At 41.8% G+C, this 20,594-nt stretch overlaps 1 protein-coding gene across 2 annotated transcripts in view; it reads right to left on the bottom strand.

The window, feature by feature from the left end:
* rap1gapa (RAP1 GTPase activating protein a) overlaps window positions 1–20,594 on the bottom strand; it is a 67,795-nt gene that overhangs the window by 20,300 nt on the left and 26,901 nt on the right. Inside the window, exons 3-7 of one of the 2 annotated variants that reach the window (XM_055222824.1) lie at window positions 14,816–14,909; window positions 6,358–6,393; window positions 4,630–4,677; window positions 2,586–2,624; window positions 2,328–2,519 (exon numbers count right to left, since the gene is read on the bottom strand). In XM_055222824.1, the coding sequence (XP_055078799.1) occupies window positions 2,328–2,519; window positions 2,586–2,624; window positions 4,630–4,677; window positions 6,358–6,393; window positions 14,816–14,909 (409 nt within the window). The remainder of the gene's footprint in view (window positions 1–2,327; window positions 2,520–2,585; window positions 2,625–4,629; window positions 4,678–6,357; window positions 6,394–14,815; window positions 14,910–20,594) is intronic. The other variant, XM_033969206.2, reaches the window with a different exon arrangement.

Raw genomic sequence — 20,594 nt, 5'->3', positions numbered from 1 at the left:
TGTTTTATAAATAAAGTCGAATTAAATGATCTGAACCTAAAATTGTTTGGCAGCAATAGATTTAGAGAGTCAGGATAATAATAATAATAATTAAAATAAATAAATAAATAAATAAATAAATAAATAAATAAATAAATAAATAAATAAATAAATAAATAAATAAATAAATAAATAAATAATAATAATAATAATAATAATAATAATAATAATAATAATAAACCAAATTACATGCTTAGACCAGTAAATATAAAAATAATAATATATAAATATAAATTAACTTTAAATATTCAAATAAAAGTCATTTAAACTACATATTCTTTTTTAATTTTAATAAAGATGAAAGCTGTTCCGTGTTCCAGCTGAACAGCACGTCTCATATGTTTCACATCACACCTGTGTGAGAACAGATGGCCCCGTCTGACAACATCAAGAACAAAAGTGAACTGAACAGAAAAGAACGAGACAGAGACAGAAACAGGACAGAGACAGAGACAGAAACAGGACAGAATAAAACAAAACTGATCAAAACAGAAGAGATTTAAACAGAGACAGAACTGACCTGAACAGAGACAGAGACAGAAACAGGGACAGAACTAAAATAATGAGGCTGATCACTGAGACTCCAGAGTTTCACTTGTGACTCATTCGGTTCATCACAGTGAAGAGAGAAAAACACTGAAACTGATGTAAAGTTTCACCAATAAAGAGCAGATGGTTCTGTAAAGACAAACCCGTCTGCTCCTGTTTGACGCTTTAACTGGTTCATAATTGTGTTTATAAAAGTGTTTTAGTTTGATCACATTCTTTGTGACCAGTGTCATTTAGAACGATTTGACAATTGGACGATTTGAGGTGGTTAAAACTATATTTGGACTTTAAACAGGCGGATTACACAACCTTCGTGACCCGCCACCGTGTTCCCTCTGTCGTTATAACGGCAGGACGCCCTCCCAACAGATCACGAATCGACAAAATGAGCGACTTTAACTAATCTGTCCCACTGTGGTCGTATAAATCCAGTCGCTCTGTAAAGTGTCGGGTTTGGAGACTAGAGTTTGTAGATGAAGATAAAATGATAAATGGAGACGTGTCTGTATCAGGTCATAACTTCATCAGTGCAAACAGGAAACACTGAGCGACACTTTCAACTTTCATCTGTTTTATTGTCCCGTCAGACCGAGGGGGCGTCACTCTCAGGCCTCACAGACGCCAAAAAACTATAATATGTCACTGGACGTCACTTCAACCTCCGACTGTGAAAGGACGACTTTTATCCCACCGAGGAATCATTCAGCGACGGAGCAAAAGACAAAAACACTTCCCTCTGGTCCAACCTCCTGAACAAAATGAAGATCTGAATATATCAAGTGTTTTTGTGTTGATGCTTCTGTCAAACTGTAAATTAACAGAAGATACAGAATATTTGACCAGCTCTTTTTTATTTATACTGTAGTACATAATGAATATTTATAATGAAATTCTGCTGATGTTGTTTGAAAGGAGGAATATATTTATTTATTTATTGTTTAACTTTTTTATATTATTATTATTATTATTATTATTATTATTATTATTATTATTATTATTATTATTATTATTATTATTACATTATTTTACCTGAAATATGCATATTTTTTATTTATTTATTTTTCCTTATGTATTTATTTATTTCCTTCCCATCGGGGCGTATACACGTACAGCTGCAGATTAGATCAATACCTGATCACAACAAAGAGCAGAGTTACCCAGGGCCCAGTGCAGAGAGGGGCCCCTCACAAAGATGAACCGTCCCCAGGGCCCAGACTTTGGTGCCCCTGATTGTGTCGGGATGATAAAACTCTACTGAAACAGCCCAGCTCTGTGGTGTTTCATATGTCGTGTGTTCAGAGCTGATTCCTGGTCTAGTTTTAATTTAAGTTTTACTATTGACTGTCTGAGTATTGATTTATTTATCTTTAAGTATCTTTACATCTTTATCTGTGATTATTTTTACTTTTCAAACGACTCAAAACTTAGGCCTCCTGTTCAGACACAGCACCAACTCCATCTTCCAATTTTATATTATGTTTTTCTATGTTTTTAAATTGTTCTGTTCTGTGTTTTTGGGCAATTTGAAAAGTGCTTATGAATCAGATTATTTATTTATTTATTTATTTATTTATTTATTTATTTATTTATTTATTTATTTATTTATTTATTTATTTATTTATTTATTTATTTATTTTATTATTATTTTTTTATTTTTGTATTACACATTTTTTATATTTTAAAACTCCTAGCATCTCATCTCCTCGTGAGTCGTTCCTGTGCAGCCTCTGGACACTCACCTTTCCCAGGTAGTGTTTGCGGTAGATTGTGGCCGTGCTGTTACATTCCAGTTTGGTTCTCGTGGTCGGAGACAGCGGCGGCACCTGCTCCGACTCCAAACCATCTGCGACTTCATGATTGGTCCCTTCGATCCAGTATCCTCCAAACTGAGGCAGGAGGATGAGAGGAAACGGGCTCTTTCTGCCCAGCACCTGTCGACAAAACGGCTCCATGAAGGTGTTTTTACACAGAGAATGCAGTAATGAGGCCGACTTTACCTCATGGACGCTCGGATACGGAATGTAATCCTCTTCAGTCTGGAAAAAACATCTCATCAAGACATTTTTGAAGGTACAAACATCAGCCTTTATAATCCCAGACCTTCACAACAAACACACTCACTATGGGCCCAGTGTCAGACACACGACGCAAATATGAAACAACAAATATGATTTCACTTATTAAAATATCTGCATCTGATTCTTTCTCTGTGTTTGAGATAAACGTGTCCAGACGTCTGGAACAAACATGAAACTGATGAAAATGACAGGCCTCTTTTTAAAATGGGAGAATTGAACAATTGGGGCTGAATAAATTATTTTTTTGCCCCACTGTATGTGTGTGTGTGTATGTTTGTATATATGTGTGTATATATGTGTGTGTGTGTGTGTGTGTATATGTGTGTATATGTGTGTATATGTATATATATTCTTTTTTTTCTCTTTTCCCCTTTTATTTTTTTTGTTGTGTTTGATTTGTCTCCTGATGGAGGACGGACGTGGGACTTGATACGTTTTTTTCTTCCTTTTCGAGCTTGTGTGTGAACAGTTTGTGAGATGTGCTTTAGGTGAATCTGTGCGGGAAATAAATAAATAAAATGAAAATGAGTTCTAACCTGCTAGCATAGACTGTATATATAAATGGACAAATAAGTATTTGAACACCCTGTGATTTTGCATGTTCTTCCACTTATAAATCATGGAGGGTCTGAAAGTTTCACCTTAGGTTCATCTCCACTGTGAGACACATGATCTAAAACATCTGGAAATCACATTGTGTGATTTTTAAATCATTTATTTGTACGTTACTGCTGCAAATAAGTATTTGAACACCTGTCTATCAGCTAGAATTCTTATTATCTTATTATAAAAATGATTATAAAATGGAAGAAGCTAAACATGACGGTCAATCTCCCTCGGACTGGGGCTCCATGTGAGATCTGACCTCATGGGGTCAATGATCCTAAGAAAGGAGAGGAATCAACCCAGAACTACACGGGAGGAGCTGGTCAATGAAAAGAGCTGGGACCACCGTTTCCAAGGTTACTGTTAGTAATACACTAAGACGTCATGGTTTAAAATCATGGCACAGAAGGTTCCCCTGATTAAACCAGCACATGTCCAGGCCCGTCTGTTTGACCAATGACCATTTGGACGAACCAGAGGATCATGAGAGAAAGTCATGTGGTCAGATGGGACCAAAATAGAACTTTTTGGTCTTAATTCCACTCGCCGTGTTTGGAGGAAGAAGAATAATGAAAACCATCCAAAGAACACCATCCCTACTGTGCAGCATGGGGGTGGAAACATCATGCTTTGGGGTGTTTTTCTGCACATGGGACAGGACGACTGCACAGTATAAGGAGAGGAGGACCGGGGCCATGTATTGTGACATTTTGTGGAGCAGCCTCCTTCCCTCAGAGCATTGAAGATGGGTCGTGTCTGGGTCTTCCAACATGACAATGACCTGAAGCACAGCCAGGATCACCAAGGAGTAACTCTGTAAGAAGAATATCAAGGTTCTGGAGTGGCCCAGCCAGTCTCCAGACCTAAACACAATAGAAAATCTTTGGCGGGAGATTTAGATCATGTGTCTCACAGTGGACATGCACCTCAGATGAAACTTTCAGACCCTCCATGATTTATAACTGTGAGAACTTGTAAAATCACAGGGTGTTCAAATTGACCTCACTGTAGCTCCTGTGAGCCGCCATATTTCAAAAAGGAAATGTTCAGCTCCAAATGAAGCTCATGAAGACAGTGATCGCAACGCTGTCAATCAAACCTGTGGCTAACGCTAATGCTAACGCTAACAGGAGCGACGTCGGGGGAAGAAGGACCTGATCTGTCTGTTATTAATGTTCATATCTTGATTTACAGACACAATAGTGAAATGGAGTTGAGGAGGGGTGGAGGTGTGGTGGAGGTGTGGTGGAGGTGTGGTGGAGGTGTGGTGGTGGAGGCGTGGTGGAGGCGTGGTGGAGGTGTGGTGGAGGTGTGGTGGAGGAGGGGTGGAGGTGTGATGTTGTTCATAGACACAAACCTTGAGTGGAGGAGGGAGGCAGCTCCTCTGTTCATCCATCCTGTTTCCCTGAAGAACAGAACAGAGTCTGTCACTGTGGGATTAAAACACAAAAGAAACAGAAGAGAAACAGAAACAGAAGAGAAACAGAAACAGACGAGAAACAGACGAGCTGCTGTAGAAAACACTGAGACATTGTCATAAACACAACTCCAGGCTCTAAACTCGTGGCTCCTTTGGCTCAGTCCGACTCTCAGGAGACTCTGTTTTATTTCAGATTTTAAATTGAGCTTTGGTCAGAGTCGGTGAAACGTGTTTGTGGCACATTTCAAACTCAGGAGGAGTTTGTTTTGTTTATGCTGAGAAAATCAATACTAAAGAAAATACTGATTCAAAATGAGAAAAATGTAGGATTTTTGTCACATCCTGAAAAGTTTATGTTGGGCCTAAAATGGTCAAAAATTGATAAATGGTCACATTCATATAGGACACACACACACACACACACTGGGGTGAAGTGTCTTGCGCAGAGACACAACAACAGCATCATTCATCTGTGGGAGCTGGAATCACACCATCAACCTGTGGGTCACTGGATCTGACTGTTCTACCAACGATATTTATGGTTGAGAGCGGGATTTGAACCACCAACCTCTGGATCAGAGGACGACCCCCCTCTGACCTCTGACCTCACTCTACCAACTGAGCCACTGCCGCTCAGCCAATGCCCAATGATCCCAGGGTTGGTGGTTCAAATCCTCAGGAACATCATTCATAGAGGGTCAGATCCACTGACCCACAGGCTGACGGTGTGATTCTGGTGTGTGTGTTTCAGGGCACATGTTTTGTTGTATTTATAAATTACACAATGTCCCAACTTTGATATTTTTACACAGAAGATTAAACAGAGTTAAAAACACAGCGGCATCAAGAAGAAAAGAGCGTTATGTAAGAGCTCCCACGAGAAACAGAGAAATCAGGCTGAAACAGGCTGAAACAGACTGAAACAGGCTGAAACAGGCTGAAACAGACTGAAACAGGCTGAAACAGGCTGAAACAGACTGAAACAGACTGAAACAGGCTGAAACAGACTGAAACAGACTGAAACAGGCTGAAACAGGCTGAAACAGGCTGAAACAGACTGAAACAGGCTGAAACAGACTGAAACAGACTGAAACAACGCTGAGGAGGCGGGGCTTTAATGAGGCTGTTAAAACAGTGTTAGCCGTACATGTTAGCAGTTTAGCACCCCCCCCCCCCCCCCACACACCCACACACACACACACACACACACACACACAGGATCCATGAGTTAAAATGACTCCAGTTTGACATATTTAATTTAATTTGAGTCATTTTACTGTAGAATTAAAGCCGTGTCATGGAGGTTTAGAGGGGGAGGGTCTGAAACCTCCTTGTCTCCATGGAGATGTTGTTTTCACTGAAATGTTCCACAGTATGGCATCAAACTTAACTAATCTAACTTCATTTCTAATGTGTTGGTTTTTTGTTTTTTTTTGTTTTTTTTTCGGCAATAAAAACAGTTGTAATGGGATAAATGCAAGATACAGAGGTTTAATGCTACACTGTGGAACATTCATCTGCAGCTTTAAGGATCAGTTTGAAGATGTTTTTGTTCATGTTGTTGTTTTTTATTCCACTGAACAAATCCAATCTCATTTCAGAGTTTTCTTCTGTGGAGTCATTTTACCCTCAGTGTCGTCTGTCGTCTGTTTCGTTTTTTCTTACCTGAATCCTCGCTATGATTTCAAATAAATCAGGTGTCTGGGGAGAGGGAAGACACGCCGGCTTGAGTTTTGTGTTGGAAATAAAGTGAACTGTGAGGCTTTTTTGTCCGCCATGTTCTGAAACTTAAATATGCTGTGGGTGTGTTCATCGTTAAGCTCTCGTCTCCGCAAACAAACTTAAGAACAAACGCACAAAGTCAACACAACACGGAGACGGATGACAGATCTGTGTGTGTGTGGGTGTGTGTGTGTGTGTTATAAAACAGAAAAGTGAATGTTTTATTTTGCTAGGAGTAAAAAGTGGGCCAGTGTGAGGATTTGAGGTCACGTGTCACAGATGGATGTTCTGAACACTTAAAATACTTTTACACAGGATTTAACACAGAATAAAAACAGAATAAACACAGCTTCACGTTTGTTTCACTGTTTGTTTTGCGTTTCATCATCGATCAAAGTGTTTCCAGGTCGGTCTGTGCTGTTCCAGTCCAAATATCACGTTACTGCAGTCGATTTTGAAGTACTTTTTACTCTATATTTAACCAGGCTGTACAGATCATCACTGGTGTTTAGAAAAATAACCAAGAGACAGAAGCAGAAGAAGCAGCGCGACACTGAAACATAATAATCTATATAATATGGACTATACGAAACATAATCACTGAAACACACAAAAGACCTGGAGCTGAAACCCTGGAGTTTGTCTGACGAACGTGAGGAGTGAGGTCATGTGACGTCTGACCAGTGCACGATATTTCAGTAAATGGAACAGATTTTCCAGCCAAAAAATGCACAATAATGAAGAAAAAAAAACATATAATTCACATAAAAGTCGAGTCTGATTATAAGTCACACCCCCAAACTATGAAAAAAAAGCGACTTATAGCCCAGAAAACACGGTAATAATAAAACTAAAAGTAAATGCAGTCATTGTTTTGGAAATGTGCAAAATTTTGTATCGTCTGTCATGAAAACGATGAAAAAAGAGCAGGTTAAAATACGACAAACCTGCAGCGTAGTTAAATAAATATAATATAAATAATCGTGATCACGCTGCGCCGACATTTCACCTGTTTACATCCGAACGACGACTTCAACCTTTTTGTCTGAGATGTGTAAATTCGCTCTGTTAGCCGCGCGAGCTAAAGTGGCTAACGCTAGCACCTTTACACCATAACGGTTTATTTAAAGTGTTTTATTCATAATGAGATAAACCAGAGCTTCATCTGCTTCAGCCGTGTCCAGTTAAAGTCCTGTCTCTGTCCGCTGCTGTTAGTCCCACTCTCCCAGTGCATTGTGGGACATATTGACACTGGACACCACAAAACTGTTAAGATTATGATGATTATTTATGTTTCAGTTTGTTTTATTGTGATTTTAATGTCTGTTTTATTCCGTAAAAACTAAACTGAGTGACTTCACTGAGTACGTACTGTGCTGGACAAATACAAATATTAACTCGGACGTTGATAAAAAATGCTGTGACCTCTAAACAGCGCCCCCCGTAGGACAGAGTGAGGACATTCAGACGCACGGGACCGAGATGGAGGTTTCATTTGTGTCGTTGTTATGGCCCCGCCCCCTCGTGTTTCACCACGACGGAACTCTCGAGTCGTTATCGGGCCTTTGTGGAGGTTTGTCCAGGTCCAGATAGTGGTTTGTTTACACAGCCATGCAGCCTCCAGTCACTTACTCCACCAAGAGCAAACACCACCACCACCAACCCCAACGGTAAACACGCCCGAAACGCCATTAAACACAGAAACACACACACACACGGCTTCAGAAACACACACACGGCTTCAGAAACACACACACGGCTTCAGAAACACACACACGGCTTCAGAAATGTCCACTTCATCCTGGACAGAGACGACTTTATAAAGAGCGAAGTCAGTGTCCAGTGTCCAATGTGCAGTGTCCAGTGTCCAGTGTCCAATGTGCATGTCCCGTGTGCAGTGTCCCGTGTGCAGTGTCCAATGTGCAGTGTCCCGTGTGCATGTCCCGTGTGCAGTGTCCAATGTGCAGTGTCCCGTGTGCATGTCCCGTGTGCAGTGTCCAATGTGCAGTGTCCCGTGTGCATGTCCCGTGTGCAGTGTCCAATGTGCAGTGTCCCGTGTGCATGTCCCGTGTGCAGTGTCCAATGTGCAGTGTCCCGTGTGCATGTCCTGTGTGCAGTGTCCAATGTGCAGTGTCCCGTGTGCATGTCCCGTGTCCATGTCCCGTGTCCATGTCCCGTGTGCATGTCCCGTGTGCATGTCCCGTGTGCATGTCCCGTGTGCAGCTACACTGTTTGTGCACAAAAATATGATCAGAAAATATTTTAAGTTCAAATATTTAGGATAGAAAAGTTACTTACACGTTTTGAAGAGTTGGGGGCAGCAGAGTCAGAATCTGCCATAACTGAGTAAAACTGAGTCTGAATCTGAGTTTTCTAAAGTACGAGTCAGGTCTAGTTCTGTTGTAACTTCTTATCTACAGTGTGTCATTTTGAGACACTAACACAGGAGATCCAGAGCCCGGAAGAGCTGATCCTGAGATGATCCTGAGCCGATCCTGAGCCGATCCTGATCTGATCCTGAGCCGATCCTGAGCCGATCCTGAGCTGATCCTGATCTGATCCTGATCTGATCCTGAGCCGATCCTGAGCTGATCCTGATCTGATCCTGAGCCGATCCTCTGAGCCGATCCTGAGCTGATCCTCTGAGCTGATCCTGAGCCGATGCTGAGCCGATCCTGATCCGATCTTGAGCTGATCCTGAGCTGATCTTGAGCTGATCCTCTGAGCTGATCCTGAGCCGATGCTGAGCCGATCCTGATCCGATCTTGATCCGATCCTGAGCTGATCCTGAGCTGATCCTGAGCTGATCCTGAGCTGATCCTGAGCTGATCCTGAGCTGATCCTGAGCTGATCCTCTGAGCTGATCCTGAGCTGATCCTCATCTGATCTGATCCTGATCTGATCCTCATCTGATCCTCATCTGATCCTCATCTGATCCTGGTCTGGTCTAAACGTTCCGGATCCTCGGGGCTGACAGGTGCAGGGCTCAGGTTTCAGAGCTGAAGCTGCCGTCGCTTTGGCACAGAGTCAACTTCTGCTCATCTGTTTGTCACGGCTCATTATAAAACTTCACCTGACGCCACGTGTAAAGAGACATGACGACACGACGACACGACGACACGACTCACAGTCAATCTGTTTCGTCTGATTTTTTATACGTAAAAATAATAATTTCATGTTGGTCAAAGCAAATAGTTTGATTTTTAGTGACTCTATTGTTAGTGATGAAACGTTAAAAAATAACATTACATCACTAACAATAAGATACCACAAAAGGTGTCTAGAAGTTAGTTTATTTTAAGCCAGATGCCCTTCCTGTTACAAGTCACATGCATTTTATGAAAAGACCAATGAAGATTTTTTTCAATGAAATTCTATCCACAAAATGATGAAAGCACAAATGAGTATTTTTGGTTTTGAGTTTATGAAAGAACTCAGGCTGCACTGATCTGATACTGGGATCAGATATCAGCTTCCAATTACCACTTTATGTATTATTATTATTATTATTATTATTATTATTACTTTAGTCGATATCCTGATTGGACACTGATTATACGACTATTTCCTGGTCGTATTTGGCTCAAAAAGTCTCAGAATGTTTGAATGTTTTTTATCGAAGTTCAGCAAAGACATAAATAACAGCTACATAAACATTTGGATGAGTTTTGTTATGTTAGCCTTGTTTTATGAAAATAAAAGCTGTTTTCAGTCTCTGGTATCGGTTGATATCGGGGATCGGCAGATTCTTAAAGCCTTAGTATCGAAATCAGCATCAGAACAGAAAAACCTGGACCGGTGCATCTCTGAAAAGTCCAAATGTGGCCAATGAACAGGATTAAAACCCGAGCGAACCTTTAACCTTTGCTCTGTCTCTCTCCTGTTTCCAGCTCAAAGGCCGTGTTCTCCGTGATGTGAGCGGAGCTGACATATCCCAGCTCGTCCTCCAGACCACGGCGGCCGCGACCATCACCTCTGACATTTATACGACTGCAGCGAATGTAGAAACAGCACAATAAAGAGAAGAAGAGACGTGTAAGTCCTTTGTCCCTTTGTCCTGGGGCTTCATTATAACAGAGACCAGCTCCACAAGAACCAACACAACGACGCACACTTCAGACTTTATACTTCACGGTGTTGTGCAGTTTGAGTCTGAGGATAATGGGTTTGAAGAATTAGCTGTTCCTCACAAAGTAGAGATTTGAAACGTTTAAATGTGTTTCCATATTTCATATTTTAACTATAAATTTAAATAATCCTCCTGCAGCCGCCTGGACACTTAGAGCGGACTCACTTTGCACCTGTAACTGCCAAAACTGTCCCGGAGTTCATCTGCATGCTGCCTCCATGCGTCACCCACTAGATTTATAAAGTCTGTGCTTGTCAAGATCCCAGTCCGTCCCTGTGTCTCTGTGCTGTCTTTCCTCCTCCCTTCTGTGTCCTCGTCTGGACCTTGGCGGAGACTCTGGCACCGCCCACTACACACCTGCAGCCCGAGAGCGACCAAGCCTCCACCTCTGGAGCACAAAGGGACTGAGGATCTTCCACACGCCTCCAGATCATCAGTGTATCCTCTGTGGTTAAGTTCCGCTTGGCTCAGTCTAGTTTTTATGATTATGGTCGTAGTTCTCAGCTGTTTTTTCTTGTTTTGTTTTTTTTTGTTTTTTTTGCCAGCGAGTTCTGTGTTGAAATTGGGAAATGTGTCTCAAATAAAATGTCCCTGACCTATGGGGTTCCCCAGGGGTCAATCCTGGGACCCCTATTGTTCAGTCGGTTCTGTTTATCTGCTGTGACTGGAAGGGTTTTATTTTGCCTTTTCTCTTTTAATGGTGATTTTAGGATGATTATTTATGTTTTGATTTGTTGTCTTGTGATTGTAATGTCTTTCTTCTTCTGTAAAACACTTTGAACGACTTTGTGGACCAGTTGTACAAATAAACTCGCTTTGCTTTGTTTAAATTACATATTATCTTGATTCAAGTTCACTGTTTCTTGTCTTTTGTCTGTATTTTACAAAGTGTATAGTCACATGGGTTTTTGCTTCCTGTCGTGTGCAATATTCCGAGGACTCATTGTAAAGATATATTCAGTTTTAAATTGTCAATCGCCATGGCAACGGTGCTGGATTCTTCTCATTCTGAAACTCATGGACATAATGCCACGAGCAGATTTTAACTCTCATATTTAATTCATAATGTTTTAGGTTTTTAGGGAGCTGTTTTCTCATTGGAGCAGAGCGGTCATGTGATCTGTGCTTCCTCCGCGATGACATCACAGCATTTTATGATTTACCTCTGGGGTAAAGACAGAGTGACCTGTTTTTACCGGTACTGTTTTAAAGTGAATCAGACGCAGATGTGGCCTTTTTATCAGAGCTGCGTCGCTAAAGTCTTGATGTCGTATTTTAGGCTAATGTAAAAATCTATATCAAAACAAACTAAAACAGCCCTAATGTTTCCCACCGGATCAGCCCGTCCAGATCTCACACATCTGCAGGGCCGGCCCCAGCTTTAAGGGGGCCCTGGGCTGAATGTGTCTCTGGGGCCCCCTCCTCTCAGGGGCCCTGGGCTGTGTCTCTGGGGCCCCCTCCTCTCAGGGGCCCTGGGCTGAATGTGTCTCTGGGGCCCCCTCCTCTCAGGGGCCCTGGGCTGTGTCTCTGGGGCCCCCTCCTCTCAGGCGCCCTGGGCTGAATGTGTCTCTGGGGCCCCCTCCTCTCAGGGGCCCTGGGCTGTGTCTCTGGGGCCCCCTCCTGGCTCAGCTGTTGTTGATTCACATTTGACACATTCTGACTCTCATCACTTTGACCAGTTGTTTTTGTTTTTATCTGAACATCAGACTGAAAACATCCAGAACGACACAACTACAACAACACAACAACAACACAAACACAACAACAACAACACAAACACATAAGAACGACACAAACACATAAGAACGACACAAACACACAACAACAACACACACATATAAGAATGACACAAACGTATAAGAACAACACAAACATATAAGGGGGGCAAGATATTTTAAATTCTAGACATTTTTTCTTCGTTTCTGGTGTATTTTACTGTATCCAGTCCAGTTGTGTGTTCAGTTGTGTGTTCAGTTGTGTGTTTCTTACATTTCCATGATGTCGGGTCCTTGCTCCGGTGTAAACACAGAGCTGCCCTCACCTCTGCCCGACTCAAAAACAAATCAGCAGAAATTTTACTATAGAAATAACAAATATAATTGTTCAGAGGGACATTCAGGCTGTAAACACATCAGCCCTGTGTCCAATAAAACTTTATATATTATTTTCAATATAGACGTATGGGCTCTTGGGGGCCCCCTGCTGGCCTCGGGGCCCTAAGCAGCGGCTCAGTCTGTTTATAGTCTGGACCGGCCCTGGTTCTATGTTCTCCACAGAGAGGAGCCTGGAGCCGAGGGTCTGGAGACGTCACCGTTCAGACTTTAATCATGATCCTGTCTGTTCTGGGATCACGTTTGGTTTTCCTCAAACGTCACATTTTCAGATGAGCTGATTGGCTCAAATCACCGACTGAAATGATCCAAACGGCGCCCGGGGCCACGGGGGACTCTGTGTGCGTCTGTTTTTTCTCTGGTTAAATGAACTTTGTTTCTATTTTCATGACAAATATCCAAAAAGTAAAATTGAACCAGGTCATTCAAACTTGGAACTACAGAAGAAGAAGGAACTTATGGAACTTTTCTGGAGGTGGAAATGCCGTTTGTCTCCATGGCGACACTAGGGACTGTTTTTGTTTCACATTTATCTGGAGTTTATTTCATTTTAAGTATCAAAAATCCCTTGAAACACATTCTGAGAGAGACGCCTCGTCACAGATGGAGCTGGATCAGATTTGTTTGTTTGTTGTTGTTTTTTTTTGGTACAAAACAAAAGAACAATCCACAAATTTAAATAAAACCAAGGCTCATTATGATTCTGCGAAACGACACAGGACCAGACTCATCCCTGAAACTGCGCAGCATCTGTCACAACTGTTCCACTCCTCCATCCAAACTCTTTTTAATCCCTCCTCCTCCTCCTCTTCTCCTCCGTCATCCTCACATCCAGAATAACTCAAAGCCTCAAAAGAGCCGGAGCCTCGCGGAGACAGATCAGATCTAGTTTTAATCACCCGCGGCGTCCTGAGATGAGCCCAAATCTGGAGTTCCCCAAAATATCCCGGAAGCTTCAGATGATTCTCTTTGTGATGCGAACACGTGTCTGGAATAAGCTCGGAATGAACGGACAGAAAAGAAACGATGGAAGTGAACGATGAGCGGGAGGACAAATCACAGAAAATGAAGCTGCGAAATAAAACTCTAATTTGGAAACGTAACGAAACACGACGCAGACTGAAGTTATGTTTGGAATAATAGAACCGAACAGTGGAGTTTCTAAAAATACGATCTCATTTTGGAGAATTTGAACGACGTGATGATCCAACTCTGAGTCCGTTACGTAAGAATTACACAAGTCAAACAACAAAAGCTTTAGAGTAAAAACATAAACGAGTCTAACGGGGTCGGTCAAAATGACTTCAATCGGCTTTCATTTTGTAGTTTTTAGATTTTCCGCTAAAAATCTGTGAGCGGAAACGTGTCCAGTTTATCTTTAGCTTCAGATTACGTCATTTTATACATATTTTCTGTTCAGGGTTTAATTTATCCATCTATAAACGGACAAAGGTTTGGTCCCGTGAGATCTTACGTAACTGGACACTCAGACTTCACTCCGAGACCTTGAACACCACACACACACACACACACACACACACACACTCTTCAGCGTCCTGTTCATAGGCGCCATGTTGAGGACTTTCCACCATCGAAATCTACAATATCCTGATTTAATTTGTCAGTTTTTATGGCAACTTCGCTCATTTTCCATCATGTTTATGCTGAACTGTTGGTGTATTTTGCACAGAGCGGTTCCCAAAGAGTCACAAATGTAATCCAGCCAAACTCAGGATGCACCGATCCGGCTCTTTCTTTCAGTTCTGATACCGATTCCGATACTTTGGCTTTACATAGACGGTCCGTGCTCGAGGAAAGGACCAGTTTTGTTTTTAAAAGTTCAAATATTCTGAGACTTTCTGGACCAAATACGACCAGTTTAAACGCCCAACCAAAATATCGACTGAACCGATATTTGGGAGCCGATACCTGATCCGACAAATGTTCGCGGACGGGCACCAGTATCGTATCGGTGCATCCCTGAGTCGACCCAGACGAGCGGCAGGTGTGCAGACGAGATGAGCAACGACACCTGACAAAGATCACAGCACCGAAGAGCACACAGTGTCCCAGGAAAAGGTCAGGGGTCAGAGGTCAGCCAGTGTGTGTGTGTGTGTGTGTGTGTGTGTGTGTGTGTGTGTGTGTGTGTGTGTGTGAGTACCTTGTGGAGGGGGGAGGCGGCGCAGGGGGGCGTGGGGGGGAGCAGCTGAGACTCTAGTGAGGCAGTGATCCGTGAGTCGGTCCCATCCTGTTTCCTACAAACAGAGACAAAGGTCAAGTACAACACTGCAGCGACACACGCCCCCTACAGGTGACGGACTAGAACAACACAAAGGTCAAAGGTCAGGTACAACACGGGGTAATGGAACCAGGACCCTGCAGCGACACACGCCCCCTACAGGTGAGAGTCCAGAACGACACAAAGGTCAAAGGTCAGGTACAACACGATGTAACAGGACCAGAACCCTGTACCGACGCTCTCCCTCGAATGTTCTTCAGTTCTGGTCAGATGCTGGACACTGTGGACTTTGAGGTTCAGATCTGAGCCAGAGAAAAGAAATGGTTTGAGAGGAGGAGTTAAAGAAGAGATTTGTGTTAGGGACTCCATCCTCAGACACAAAGGAAACAAAGAGAACAATAGAGAGATGCTAATAGGTGTGAAAACATCAATTAAGAGCTGAATGAATATGTGAAGTATGACGCAGACACAGTGCACACTTACTGAAACTCAACAGACCTCAGCCTCAAAACAGAAACTGTAAACAAAAAGTGTTTAAGGCAAAGTCCAGCAGAATCTGACCAGAACTGAAGAAGCGTCTTGTAGAAGTGAGGACGTCTTCACTTCTACAACTTTGTGTCCAGTGACAGATTTAACTTTAATTAAACCCCATAAAAAATAATGTCTGGTATCGGTATCGGTATCAGTATGAAGTAAAGTATGAAGTGAAGTTTGGAAAAAGTTTTACTGGTGCATCTCTGTCACTTAATACAGAATCTATGACACAATCAGATTTGCTGAATGTGGATTTTCACTTCAGTTTCACACATTTACAAACAAGATTTAAACCTCAAAACATCGAAGACAGAAAAAAACATCAAACTACAAGTCACTATTTGGAAACTATCACGATTATAAACACAGACAGACTGTTTTTAATGTTCAGATCTGGATTTACAGACACAATAGTGAAATAAAAACCCCAGGATCATGTAGAGGGTTAATACGAACATTTAAGACCAGAATGAGTCTGAAGCAGCAGAGACAGAGAGAGGGGACAAAACAAAAAATAAACTCTCAAAATAAAAAAAATTAAAAATAACTCAAAATATCTAAAAAAAAAAAAAAAAAAAAAAAAAGTAAAAAAGCAACAAAAAAAAAATAAAAATAAAAAATGAACATAAAATGTCTTAAAAAAAATAAATAAATAAACAACTCAAAATAACAAAAAAAAGTTAAAAAATAAACTAAAAAAAGACAAACAAAAAAACTCAAAATAACTAAAAAAAAATAAATAAAAAAATGCAAAAAATAAACTCAAAATAAAAACCCCAGGATCATGTAGAGCGAGTTAATACGAACATTAAAGACCAAAATGAGTGACAGGCGCAGTTTTTAGAGAGGGGACAGAGTTTTGTAGCGCGGCGCTAGCAGATTAGCAATGTCCATGTTTATAAACAGACTCTGATCACACACACACACACACACACACACACACACACACACACACACACACCCCACACACACAGTAAATCCAGTTAAATCGATCAAACTCTGTCCTTTAATCCTCACACAGAAGAACAGAGTCAGGACACTCCACAGAACAGACCACACGGACACAAATCAATACAGACACACACGGACGCTGTCACCGGGTCATTCAGACACACACACACAGGCACACACCCCGACACGCACACCCCCACAGACACACACACACACACACACACACATTTGTCTGTCTGTTCCAAACTCACCTCAGGCTGAATTAAACTGGACTTGAGTAAAACACAGAGAAGAGTCCAGAGGGACGGACATCTGGACACATGTGTGTTGTGTTTTCTGTGTGTGTTGTGTGCTTGTTTGTGTACGTGTGTGTTTGTGTGTGTTTTGTGTATGTGTGTGTTTGTGTACTTGTGTGTGTGTTGTGGGAGGACTCATATTGAGTTTCAGGATTAAAACAGACCAGGTCTGATGGACTTGATGTGAAGTCGTTTTTCGTTTTCAGACAAGAATCAAAGTAAAAACAAAGAAACGAAAGAAACAAAGAGACGAGTTTAACGACAGAACGAAAAGAAATTAGAGTTTATTTGTATTACAACATCACTACAGCAAATTATACAACGACTGAACCAGGACTAAACCAGGACTAAACCAGGACTAAACCAGGTCTAAACCAGGACTAAACCAGGACTAAACCAGGACTAAACCAAGACTAAACCAGGACTAAACCAGGACTAAACCAGGACTAAACCAAGACTAAACCAGGACTAAACCAGGACTAAACCAGGTGCACATCAGGACCAGGGGTCAGTGTGTAAATCTTTTCTAAATTGTATATTCATCTCTTTGTTATTATCGATCATAAAAGCCCCTCAGAGGTCACGGTCTCAGGGGATCAAAGGTCAAAGGTCAGAGCTCGTATTGTAAGTAACACTGACAGATGGAAAGAACAGATCAGCAGAAGAAACAACGCTACGCTAATTATAGCCACAAAACCTCGTCGATATGAACATCTGCACGCGCGGACTTTATGTCCCCAAAACCCCATCGATATGTCCCCAAAACTCTGTCAACATGTCCCCAAAACTCTGTCCATATGTCCCCAAAACTCTGTCCATATGTCCCCAAAACTCTGTCCATATGTCCCCAAAACCCCATCAATATGTCCCCAAAACTCTGTCAACATGTCCCCAAAACGACGTCGACATGCCCCCATAACTCTGTCCATATGTCCCCAAAACCCCATCGATATGTCCCCAAAACTCTGTCAACATGTCCTCAAAACGACGTTGACATGTCCCCAAAACTCTGTCCATATGTCCCCAAAACTCTGTCCATATGTCCCCAAAACGACGTTGACATGCCCCCATAACTCTGTCCATATGTCCCCAAAACCCCATCGATATGTCCCCAAAACTCTGTCAACATGTCCTCAAAACGACGTTGACATGTCCCCAAAACTCTGTCCATATGTCCCCAAACCCCGTCAACATGTCCCCAAAACTCCGTCAACGTGTCCACAAAACTCTGTCAACATGAACATCTACCAAGTCTGGGGATCATTAAGATTTTGCCGATACGATACATACCTCAATACAATACTTTTTCAATTCAATACAATACGATACGATATATTTCAAATCGATTCGATATGATTCAGTGAAACATAAAACCTTTCCTGATTCTTAATGATCAGCCCCATTTTCACAAAAGATAAACATTAACGGAGCTTTTATCTTCTGTTTACTGAAGATGAAGAAACATAAAGTGCATTTTTCTAACTAGAGGCACAGATCAGACTGTTCCACTGGTCGCAGTTTAACAAAGGATCAAAACAGATCGACTAAAGCAACTGTGAGACTAAAAGACTTTGTTAAACCAAAGATAATCTGAAATATAAATATGTTAATCATCAAAACAGTGAACAAATGTCAAATGTTCTGCATAAATAAGTGTCTTTAAACAGCCACACAAATGTAGAGCTGTGACTGAACAATGTGGTAAAATAAACAAAACAAAACAATCAGTACATCAGCCCACGATATCAATACTGTATCATTAAATTAAACAATACAATATATTGATATTTTGATATTTTTGCACAGTCCTGACATTCACACACAGCCTTTATGTCCCATGTTCCACTGGGATTAACCTTTTGTTTCATTTGTGCTGCAGAATCACTTTTTATGACACAGTTTGAGGGAATCCCGAGAGAAAACACACACCTGACTGTTTCCCTCTGGCTTCTCTCAAAATACAACATTTTACGGCCGTATTGGACAAAAATCTAACTGTGATTATAATTATATTTGTGATTTCTGTTGCCGCTCATGAAAACGACGCCACGAGCAGAAACATTTTGAGATAAAAGTGAAATCTGAACTAAAACAAAAGTCACACATGAGTCAGAGCAGGTTTGGAACGAAACAAAACAACTCGATTTCTGTTTAAAAAGACAAAATAAAATCCAGTTTATCTAAAAAACATCCACTTTTTTGATTTGAGTGTGAGAAAAATCAGGTAAATTTAGTCGTGACGTTAATAATAATGTTCAGATCTGCAGAAACTTCACGAATAAAACTTTTGTAAACGTAAACACTGCACAGATTTAGACAATAAGATAAAACAGAGCATCAGCTGCTCCCAAAGCGTCACTAAAACAACACAACAACACAACAACACAACGCCGCGGCTCACACTCCCACACGCACAAACGCACAAACGCAGAGGAATTATGCAAATCCAGACACAACATTTAAATCAAACTCAACAATTGTGTTTAACGCTCCGTTTGTGTCTGTGGGACCTCACACACGTCACTCACACGGACCTCAGAGTGTGCATCACTTTGCTCCACTTAAGCCTGATCTGCCTCAACAACACAACACATTACATAACACACACACACGCACACACACACACACACACACGCACACGGAGCCGGTCTGGTCCCCGCTCTGCCGTGTCCTGCCATGTGTCCTGTCCTGCCGTGGCATCTGGACGTCTCTGCGCTGTGGAGCCGGGGGGGACTTACTCTGAGCGGGTGTCTCTCTCTCTCTGTCTCTCTCTCTCTTTGAGGATGGGAGGATGGATGGAGGAGGGAGGGCGCCTCACTCGTTCATTTAAAGATGTCCCTGTGCTTCTTTTTCCTCTGTGTGTATCTTTAAACTCCGGAGCGTTCTCACCTGCTGCCCTCTGCGCTCGGCTCTGCGCTGCACGTTCGGAGCGCTCTGCATCCTCTTCCTCACTAGTCCCTCCCCTCTCTCTCTCTCTCTCGCTCTTTTCCCTCCCTCCTTTCCTCTCTCTCTCCCTGTAGACTTCCCTTCCTCTCCTCCCTCTCTTCACTTCTTTAAAAAAAAAGCACAGCCCTCTCTCTGCTCAAAGTGGCCGGGGTTTAGTTGCTGATTGAAGTCACTGGTTCTGAGGGAAGAAAAAAAAAAAAAAAAAAGAGAGATTGTGATGAGGTGAAGAGGGAGCGATGTCACGGCTCCGCACGCCACGGCTGTTGCCATGGCGACCGTGTAACGTAAACATAAAAAATGAATGACGCCCGGTTCTCACTGTGTAGATTAAATGGGATTAAAGTGAAGTGTGAGCGGCGACGAGAGAAAACCACGAGATTAAACATTTAAATCTGTAAATGTGACGTTTAGACGACATAAGCTCCGAGAAAGAGGAGGAGGAGGAGGAGGAGGAGGTGGAGGAGGTGGAGGAGGTGGAGGAGGAGGTGGAGGAGGAGGAGGAGGAGGAGCGGCTCAGTTTGATTATTCCACAACTGATTCACATTTGATTCATTTTGTGGAGGATAAAATAAATGTATTTCTTAAAGTTGCTCCTCCTGCCACAGCTGCCCCGGGACAAACACACGGAGCAGTGGCTGATCATCTGCACCAATGGCCACACACACATATACACACTCATATATATATACACATATATACACACACACATACACACACACATATATACACACACACTCATACACACACACAGGCCATGTGGAGGACGTGTCCTGCCCAAAGACACAGCAGCAGGAAAAAGATCAGAAAATATAGAGTTTGTGTGTGGGTTGAATTCCCAGTTGACATACACACACACACACACACACATATATATATATATATATATATATATATATATATATATATATATATATATATATACACATACATTTACAGTGAGTTAAATGTGTGTGTGTGTGTGTTTATACATAAAT

This window comes from Periophthalmus magnuspinnatus, chromosome 7 (genome assembly GCF_009829125.3).
Source record: "Periophthalmus magnuspinnatus isolate fPerMag1 chromosome 7, fPerMag1.2.pri, whole genome shotgun sequence".
Lineage (NCBI taxonomy): Eukaryota > Metazoa > Chordata > Actinopteri > Gobiiformes > Gobiidae > Periophthalmus > Periophthalmus magnuspinnatus.
The sequence above is the reverse complement of the archived record's forward strand: the minus strand, read 5'-3'. Positions and strand labels throughout refer to the sequence as shown.